Here is a 10,489-nt window from a genome sequence, read left to right as displayed (position 1 = left end):
ATTTCCTTTTGATGAGTAGCGGGGTCTCTCCAACAAAAAAACTGTGGACAAGTTCATTAGGAAATATGAAAATGCTTGCAAATCTCATGAAAGTAGCTCTTCATAATAAATACAAGGGTGAAATGGGAAAAGTTTTGACTCTAAAATATTAAAGAAGCAAACTGTCAGTTAACCCGTTTAAACGATAACAACTTTAAAATTAAAACTGGGTTGACGACAAGCTACAGCACACAAACTGAACTTAGATTTTATTCATTTCGTTTGGTTTAGGGCTTGTCCCACGACGATGAAATGAGGGATCGAATCGATGATTTGCTGAACTGTCCTTTTGCTGTGACATTTCTATGTCCCCTCCCCATTATCATTGATGCATCGCAAGATTCAAGATTCAAGATTCAAGATTGTTTAATGTCATTTCCAGTACACAAGTGTAAAGGAGAACGAAATAATTGTTACTCTGAATCTGACACAGCACAAGAAAAAATGCGAGAAGGTAAAGAACACAATAATATAAAGCACACTAAATATAAATACATAATATAGCTCATATACATTGATTGTATGTATATAATGTGATCTTAATTGACCTAAAATATCTTTGATTTAAACTGCTGCCCGGTGTAATTGCAATCCATTCGATATGAAACAACGCAAGGTTAGCTGGAGGAAAATCGCGTTCAGTTTGTTATCATCCTCCATCCCCACTCCACAACTCAGTAGTCTGATTGCATGATATATATTCTGGTTCAGGGATGTAACACCTGATACTTTAGAAAACTCTTTTACTTCATCGTTTGTTCAATTTTGATCATCGGCGGGTGATTCTAAAGCGATGGGACAAGTAACACTTCGTCCGCGGAGTCGTTTTCTCCCCCCTCGGTGTCCACACATTAGACCAACACATTATTTTCACCACACTATATATGCTTGCATGCACACATTTCGTGACCTCAGAAGAGGAGTAGTCAGCCCTGCTAGTTAATTGCTTCTATCTGTTCGGTGGAAGCATTATTTTTTAGATAAATATTCAAATTAAAAACTACACTTTGGTACTTAAACAATTAGTAGACGGATACGTCAAGAAATCCGACAGCGAGAGAGCTGAACACAGATCCCTCTTCACTTCACCTAAATACTTCCTCGCACTTCACTCCGGAATACCAGCCATTTCATTTGCACGTCGCCTCGATTTTTAAGCAATTTGAGTACGAAATGTCCAAAAAAAAACCTTTAAAATGTAGAACAAGTGCTCAAGCGTTCGATAGAAAACGCCGTTATGCAAAGTACACAACTGACTACTCTTTGTGGTTATGGTAATAATGAATCAAATAACGAAGCACGTTTGCATATTTTGGGTTGATGTTTAATGAATCCGTTATTTTTTTTAATCGGGTATCGTTTTTACTTTAAGACTCGATTTCTAATGTATATTGTTAGCTTTTAAACAACTAAGTTTGGAGCCAAATCCCAGGCGGATCCAAGGTGTCTATGTTTGAGTCCTTTCCGACTTTTTCGTCTATTAAAACTGACCTTGCACAGAAGTCAGAATTGTCAATTCCACCCGAACGAAGCCGGTTAATCGCCTCCGCTGCCTTTCCATTCTAAAGTCCTAAATAATATTCCTAGCTCCCTTTCCACTTCCAAAACTATAATGGTAAATTGAAACAGATTAAAATGTGAACTATCAGTGCAAATTTCCTATCGATTTATCTTTCAACCGACAGCACCATCACATGAATGCATTGCTCTATATTACTAATATTTTTAAGTAAACTTAGTTGGGCAATTATTTTTCCGCTCAATTTCAGATTTTAAAGGTTGCATGCAGCTAAGTGTTAGTGGTGTTAATTCGAGTCATCTACATTATATACGAATTGAAATAAAATTAAGATAACGATTTAAAATTACTATAAGCAACGAAAAAAATTACAAAGTAGCAAGTAAATAGTTCTATTTATGCTAATCGATTCAGATAAAGGTATATATATGGAACTATTCTTTTGAATAGGAACATTGGCGAACTTGCATCAGCAAATGTCATCACTAGAGGGCAGCAATAAATAGAGAATGAAAGGACTACTGCAAACAAGTGGGCATAACCAGTTGGCGTTCTCGTTAAACCTTTCTTGCAGTTTGGACCGGCGGCGGGTAAAGCATTGACTTGCACAGTTAGATTGTCGATTTAGTTCAGTGCCAGACTCAGGAGATAACGCCTCAGTGGAAATCAATGTAATCGCCCAAAAACAATCCCAGTGATTCTCGACGTCATTGACAGTGTATTGAAGTTTTTGTCACGAATATTGTTTCACAATATATGCAATTTCTAAAAAGAAATTCTATCCTTTGAATATGCGGAATCCTTGAGCAGAGCATTAAATTCTGCCAATGGAATCTTCACTTTTATAGGTACGTTAACTCGTGTAGAAAACGATTTGTAGATTATATCTGCATTGGGAAAGTTACTGTTCCTGTGAATATTCAGTAGCATTCCTCTATTAAGGAGGATAGATTCGTAATTTCAGCTATTATTGGCTTGGCAAAGAGTCTAGACACAATAGAACAGCCAGGGTCCCATTCAAGGGAAAATCTGACCTTATCTACACGTAGCTCATTGCTACCGAAGATTTTTGCAACACATTGCTGTTTACTGCCACCGAACCATGCATCTCTCAGTTGGTACTGACATTAAAAGCAGCACAGCCATAATAAAACGCGGAGACATAATACTTGTTGATGGATTTCAAGGTGTTAGTTCTAACCAGACTGCAATGACAGATCAAAAAAAAATTAAAGAGGGAGCCCCGTCTAAGAGTGAGGTAAGCGATTCACCGTTGAAACCTTGTTCAGATAAATTGTTAAGTATATTCCATGCAGGCGGTCACCGAAATATAATCTCAGCACACAAGCAAAATAATGTGTCCATTGGTATCCTTCATCGTCTCAGTTACGTAGGTCGATATTCATGATACATTTGGTAGAATGATTCCCAGGACTATATCCATTGACAGCAATCTATGTGTTTTAGTAACTTTATTTCTTTCCTTTAATAATGACTAAAGACAAATACATTTCTTTCTCATCGTTTATTTTATTTTAAGCAAACTTTTCTTTTCTTTTGGTGCGTCTTTTCTCCGGTTCCTCGGGTTCTTACCGAAATTTTTAACACAAAGCTATAAGACTACATGTTATATGTTCACTTATGACAATGACACTAGCAAATAAAATAGTGAGATCCTTTCCTTACAAAGGTGTATCATTGAACCAAATTCCAGCCATTTCCTCAAGCATTCGAACAATTTCTTAACCTCGCCAGCCACTAATTACTCACGCACATAATTATTTTATTCTAATTGTTAATTAAAATTTAATTGTCACAATTATTTTTCCTTGCTGAATTAAACCTCAATGTTTCCAGGCTGCTCGAATTCGACTTTCACTTGTTTCTAGTTTACTTGTTTTAGGTTTTTTTTTGGTATGAAATTTACTAAAGAGAAAGTTAACGGAAAATAATGTTTAAAATAGTTACAGCAATGTGTGTTTGGGGGAAAGCTATCTGTAGCTGAAAGCAAGAAAAACAACAAGACAGTATATAAAAGAATCTGTTATCAGACTCCGCCAGACGTGATGGGGACCATAGGACGTGTGTCAATTATCTGTGTGATTATTACCCGGTTGGAAACTCTGTTTTGTGCAAGCTAAATCTGTTAGATCAAATAGTGAAATGGCAAATAAAAATGCTTAGCGGCGGATACATGAAAGTGACTCCATTCTCGCACTGCGGAATTAATGACCACTGGAGTTTATAATTACCCTTTAAGTTTGAATGCTTAATGTAGCAGTGCTTAATATTTCATAGAATGCGCACAGTATGCTTATGGACCAGCGGGAAACATATACTTTGTCTTAACAACAGTGTGCAGATTTCAATGCAATGAAGATTTTGGACTAGCGTTCTGATTTATCCTATTGTCTTGATTAACAATTACGTTGGAATTGACAGTTATAATGAAACCGTATCTGTTCTATTTTAAAATGCAATATCTTGCTTGAGTAAATATGAGCTCGTGTTCCTGATTTAAATATAAAAGTTATAAAAATATAGAGATCACGCCTTTGTAATTAGATCAGCTTTTCGCGCATTCCTTTGTTTATCCGTTTGGTGACAAAATCACACCACGAGCTTCTTTCAGTATGTTGCTACGAACTGTTTAAGACAAATTTGCTGTGTAAAGGTAGATCCCCCAAGAATTTCCTTTGTAACCATTTTGTACATGTTCTTGCACATTTGATTCGATCGTCCTCAGAATAAGTAACGTAACCTTAAAGTAAAACGTAAACCATCGCAAAACTTTGACTTCGCAGCTTGAGGAGGGATCTCAGAATCTGCACCTTGTCGGATCGCGACCTTTATTAATTAACCAAATCGGAATTAATTTCGAATAAAAATGATGAGAACGATGTAAACTCCTCACAGAATCCACTGGCCAAAGGCCTGGTTAATACATGGTTTTAGAATTAGGGAACATAACATTACATATATATATATATACATATTTAAATAAAATCGCAGCTGGTTATATACTTGCGGAGTGCAACCTGTGTGATTTCGTTGGAAATATTCAATGCCATGTGCCAGGTAAGTGTGGAAAGACAATGCAATAAATTACATTTAATCCAAAATCTTTGTCACTTATTACTTTCCGATTAAGATTCAAATGCATGTGCGAAAAATTCTATTCTAGACTAATACATAAACTATTTACAATGTTTAACTTTGTTTTTTTTATTTCAGTGAAACCTGTTTCGATTTAAATTACGCCACCTACGTGCATGAACATGTAGTAACTCTCCCCAACTCCTATTTTGATTGGTTTAAAGTTTCCAGAATGGGCGGAGTCTGCCTGCCGTAAAAGCCTCGCTCGCTTGAAAGTTTTTGAAACTTCCCCAAACCTTTAGGACTATCTACGGGCGCGCTCTTAATCAAGGACTAAAATTGGATCCACGCCTTCAACCAATAAAGATTATTACTAAAATCTAGTTGCAAGCAGAAATTTGTGTCGAACCCGTTTAACATCGACGATGCAGGCGCGTTACCCAGTGTCAGACCCTAATGCTCTAGGAGTGGTGCCTTATCTGAACGACCAAAATTATTATCGAGCCGCCGGCAGTTATGGCAGCATGCCCACCCCGATGAGCGTGTACACGGGGCACGATCAGTATTCTTCAGGTATGGCGAGAACTTACGGACCCTACCATCACCACCAACAGCCGGCTCCCAAAGACCTGGTAAAGCCTCCTTACAGCTACATCGCCCTGATAACCATGGCAATCCAGAACGCGCCTGATAAGAAAATTACTCTCAATGGGATCTATCAGTTTATCATGGATCGCTTTCCATTTTACCGTGAAAATAAACAGGGCTGGCAGAATAGCATCCGCCACAACTTATCTCTGAACGAGTGTTTTGTTAAAGTGCCACGGGATGATAAAAAGCCCGGTAAAGGGAGCTACTGGACGCTGGATCCAGATTCTTACAACATGTTTGAGAACGGCAGCTTTTTGCGGAGAAGGAGGAGATTTAAGAAAAAAGACGCGATCAAGGATAAGGAAGAACGAGACCGCCAGCAGAAAGACCAGAAAGGCATTCCGACCCCCGTTTCACAGACCGACACCTCCAAGGACAATATGGAAAAAAAAGTAGTGGTCAAAAAAGAAGCCGTATCCCCCGGCATGCCTGTCATCACCAAAGTCGAGAGTTTAGAGAGCCCGGACAACAACAGTATGATGCAAGACAGTCCCAGAAGCGTTGCCTCCACGCCGTCTGTTTCCACAGAAAGTTCCATCCCTGACCACAACCCCCCAAACAACAGCCTATCCGGCTTCAGTGTGGAAAATATTATGACATTAAGGACATCTCCTCAAGGAGAACTTAACCCAGTAGCTGTGCCCACCAGCAGAACTGGCATGGTTTCCACGTTGCCGGTAAATTACGCTCAAACGCCACAATCTATCTACAGTCAAACGTGCAGTCAAAATATAGACTCGAGTGGAAGCTACCATTGCAGTATGAGAACCATGAGTTTGTACGCGGGGGACAGGAACAATCATATGTTGGTGCCCACCAGCCTGGATGATGCCATATCAGATCATTCCGTGAGCACCAGTACCTCGCTGAACGCCATGAATCTCAGCACGGCGCAGGAAGGAGTCTTAACCTCCAGCCACCATCAGCAAGCCGGGGGCGCAGGACAAGCGGCTTCCTGGTATATGAACCACGGAGCAGATCTCAGTCACCTCCCCGGCCACACGTTCGGCGGCCAGCAACAGACTTTCCCTAATGTGCGGGAGATGTTCAACTCCCACCGACTCGGCATTGAGAGCTCAGCCCTCAGTGACCATCAGGTGAGCGGGAACACAAGCTGTCAAATCCCTTATCGATCAACACCGTCAGTATACCGTCATTCAGGTCCATACGCCTACGACTGCAATAAGTATTGATTTAGAAACCAACCTAACTATCTTTTTAAAATATATATGTAGGGAAATGAAAACAAAGCAGCATTCTCAACTTAAAGCTGCGTATAAAGTATTGACTGAGACTTTCCAAAACTGCGGTGCAAGTGGCCAAAGATGTTGTCAATTTGTAGTTAGTGTGAATGAGGATTTTGAGACCTCTAAAGACAGTCGTTGCTTTAAAAAATCTTTAAATAAGTGAAGCCTACTTGAATAATTAAAGGTTAGCAAAATGGCAAGTGCGAAGTGTAGGGTTTAAACTGTTTAATGGACCAATATTCTAGTGATACGTTTTCTGTTCTGTTTGTGCAGTATATGTTTAATAACATCACGTTCCATTTTCAAATGCTTAATTTTTTTTCTCTCCTGACATTTTGTCTGGTGTTGACGCAAGTTTATATTTGATGTAAATTGTACGATTTTCTATGGAGGCTACGTTACAGAGCCATTTAATATATTTTAGTTCCGTTCACTGGATGTCGATTTATTAATGTCCCCAGCCTTTGTAAAGTGCCAAAGCGTAACTGTTACTCAACCTCAATTTTATAGCCGTGTGCTTTGTACAGTGTAATTTTTATTACGTTATTATCAACGATATATTTGCTCCGTTTCAAACCAAAGAACTAATTTATTGGATGCATAGTATTTTTCTAAACCTCGAAAAGTTCTTTTTTTAAAAGAAAGAAGTGATTGTTCTGTATTGGTGACCCAGGCCCTGATGCCGTGAGCACTCCTTCTGAGAGAGGATTGTAGTGGTTGCTTTAAGAACACTTCCTTTTCCGAGTTCAGTTGATCTAATTGCTGTATTTATCTGAAAAAAAAACCCACAATAAATCAGCATTGTTTTTTTGCCTTATGTTAGAGTGGCGTCGTGGACATTTTTTGACCTATTGCATGCTATTTTGCTATTGGTAAAAACACAACGTTCTCAATTTCTCTGCAATTTTCTACTAACACTAACTCTGATTGCTGGCGGACTAGCCTCCCGTAGGAATAAACTGCGTGAGTTTAAGACAAAGTTACTACCTACAGAAAATCATCCCTATATTGAAAAATGTTAAGCTTTAAAGTTGACAAATAACTTCCTTTAGATACAGAACACTAAATATACATAATTATAATTTACTGAAAAATCAAAAGGCACAACTAAGGACCAACAAGTCAAAACAAACAAGGAGCTGAGGTTATTTTGGCTCTCGTCCCCAGTTTAAATGACAACTTCTTGCCCTCTTGATTGTATTTTGAAATTTGAATTCAAGGCGCTTGCTTGTTTTGATAAAATTCAACTTCAGTTATAAGCCTAGTAGGGTATTGTACAGTGCGGGCATTTTCTTATGCATTTGACCAATTAAGAACATTTGATCTGCTGAATTATTTTCAATCTAGTTATACTTATTATATCCTTTACAAGGTATTGAACAAAAAAATTAAATCCGTCAAAAATCCATCCACGGGCAACCAGATTATCATGTATTTCTTATTTCAAAGTTCATTTTTTTAGTCCAATTCGTGCATATTTCGTCACCCCTACAAAACCGCTGTCATTGTCGATAAAAAGATCGAGACTTGCATAGACTAGAAAGTCGGTTTGATTGTTTATCAGGAGCTCACTTGAAAGCTGAAATCTAGATGGTGCATTTTATTTCATGAATAAATTTAGTCATTGAGCCTCCAAAAATCGGACAATCTTACCCTGAGACCAACAATAAGTTTGCATGGGGAAACTTTTGAAGGTTTGAGGTTAGACGTCTACAAAATTTTGTTTGTTACTTTGAAATTTACTATTAATCCCACAAATTGTAGTTTGCTAAAATAGCCCTCGATTTAATCAAAAAAGCAGTACGCGGATTAGCTGTCATACAAAAACCCTAAGAAGGCCCATGGCCAAATTTTCATTCGGCAGGCTCTATTGTAAGCTAACTTTGGCAAGTTTAGACCTGATGAAAGTTATTGGAAAGTGCATGAAGTAAGCCGGAGGTATAATTGACCAAAAGACATGTAAGAATGAATGTATGAACTCGTTCCTCAACAAAAATACGGGCGCTGCTTCAAATCGGACCGTTCTATCTCCTGATGCACAGTATCCAGGACCAACTGATGGCCTCGGTAGATAGTTGCACCTGTCATTAACAATATACTTGAAAGTCAGCTGCGAATAGTATGCTCAAACATCTGGCGCAGGGTAATCAAAACGGAAGTCTGTCTGGCGCTCTGGGATCCCATTGATTTGCATGATTCAAATAAACTAAAATGTCCAGTTCAAATTTGGAATAAACGATTCCTCTGTTTCTCTCTCTCTCTATATATATATTTATCTATATATATATATATATATATATATATATCTTTACATATATATATAAAGCCTTTCAACTCCGCATGCAGTTTCATGCCAAGAACCAGGCATGGAAATCGCCTGCATCTTTTCGACAACATGAGATTATTTTTTTTCATTTTTTTGCACACTACTACACTGAACCCAGCATAATTACATCGAACAGAGTAAGCAATTTGGCAATGCCTAAAATAACCTATTCTTAACAGAAAGATCAACTTAAAAGTGAACTGCGTTTAATTCTGTATCACGACTAAGTGGATGCTTGTACAATACAACACGCCTTAAAATGCCAAAGGTCTTTAAGTAATGTAATTTCAGCCTCCACTAACAATAAGCATTGAACCTGGATTAGTAAACGATCTGTATACAAACATCACCTAGCGTCAATCTCAAAGGTGGCCCTCTCAGATAAAACCCACTCACCGCTTTCCCATTGTATGGAGTCTAATACCGTATAGTCAATTACGAATGCAGCGGTTCAGATTCTACCTTCTTCTGGATTTAATTGTAACATTTCATTATTTCTGGGCATCAACAATTAATTCCCATTTTTGTTTACAGAAAATGAGCACTATCCGACCGTGCATTAAGAATGATTGATGGGCAAATGTGATCTGAATACAGGAATTAGCTTTTTTTCAAGTTTGATATATAAACTATTAGTAAAAGGTCTGTAATAACATTATACACAGGAGTGCCTACTGTATAATCATCTGCTCTCAGCACAAGGATATTTGGCAATTTTATTTTCGTTTCAATACAAAGTTCTTTACCTCGTATCTGGCAACTACCCCTCCCGAGGTTACAAACGTTCTCAAAGAAATCGGTTGACAAACACCCACTCGTGCAGTGGAAGTGTGTGTGCATTAATGACTTCAAAAGTTGTGCGGCAATAAGAGCGCCGTGGATTGGACATTATTCCCCAGGCACAGTGTTCGCACGGTACAAACAATCCTCGCTTCAACATTGTAATCGCTTGCATTTTCTGCAAGCTCATGATTCCTGTTCTTCACGCAACATTGATTAGATGGCCACCTGCCTTTAAGGGCCAGCATAGTTCATGACCGAGATAACAGCCGAATATGAGCGTCAGTGTAATTTTATACATTGGATTGTATACTTATTTTTACGAGAGGAAACACATGGTAATGCAATTGATACTGTGTATATCAGAGGTTCATGACAAACCAACTTTAGATTCAAGCCTAAATCAACTTTTTATAAATGTTTTATGTTCCTTTGTGATATGCTAAGACTTTTATTTAAGCCTTTTTTCATCTAAGTCAATCAAATACGCCATAAACTGATCTGCAAATTATAGTGTCAATACTTGGGCGCTGGTTATCATAATGTCCTGTACTGAATGGAAGTGGATAGCGTTTTGTTGATAGTTTACTCTTTATTTAATTAGTCAAATACAGAAATAATTTAGAGCAATGAAATAATTTCTTAACCGCTTTCTTCCAAAAGTCTGCTAGTCCTCCAAAAGTAAAATTGGTAAAATCTTCCTCCAGCACTCCCCCCAACCCCGTCCCTTCACTGGAAAGAGAGACCCGCCGTTTCAAAAGATTGGCAAAATCGCAATGCAGGACTATGACGTCACCAATTTAGGAAAGAACATTTGTTATGGAGAAAGGA

General features: G+C 38.2%; 1 protein-coding gene across 2 annotated transcripts; it reads left to right on the top strand.

The window, feature by feature from the left end:
• The first annotated feature begins 455 nt into the window (after positions 1 to 455).
• LOC134356534 (forkhead box protein C2-like) lies at positions 456 to 7,358 on the top strand. 2 transcript variants are annotated; one of them, XM_063067497.1, is made up of 2 exons: positions 456 to 493; positions 4,793 to 7,358. In XM_063067497.1, exon 2 carries the CDS (start codon positions 5,080 to 5,082, stop codon positions 6,496 to 6,498), a length of 1,419 nt encoding a protein of 472 aa, XP_062923567.1. In that variant the 5' UTR covers positions 456 to 493; positions 4,793 to 5,079; the 3' UTR covers positions 6,499 to 7,358. The 2 variants fall into 2 exon arrangements, with proteins under 2 accessions (XP_062923567.1, XP_062923566.1); XM_063067496.1 differs by lacking the exon at positions 456 to 493 and adding an exon at positions 2,228 to 2,406.
• The last annotated feature ends 3,131 nt before the right edge of the window (positions 7,359 to 10,489 follow it).

Source organism: Mobula hypostoma, chromosome 14, assembly GCF_963921235.1.
Source record: "Mobula hypostoma chromosome 14, sMobHyp1.1, whole genome shotgun sequence".
Lineage (NCBI taxonomy): Eukaryota > Metazoa > Chordata > Chondrichthyes > Myliobatiformes > Myliobatidae > Mobula > Mobula hypostoma.
The sequence above is the reverse complement of the archived record's forward strand: the minus strand, read 5'-3'. Positions and strand labels throughout refer to the sequence as shown.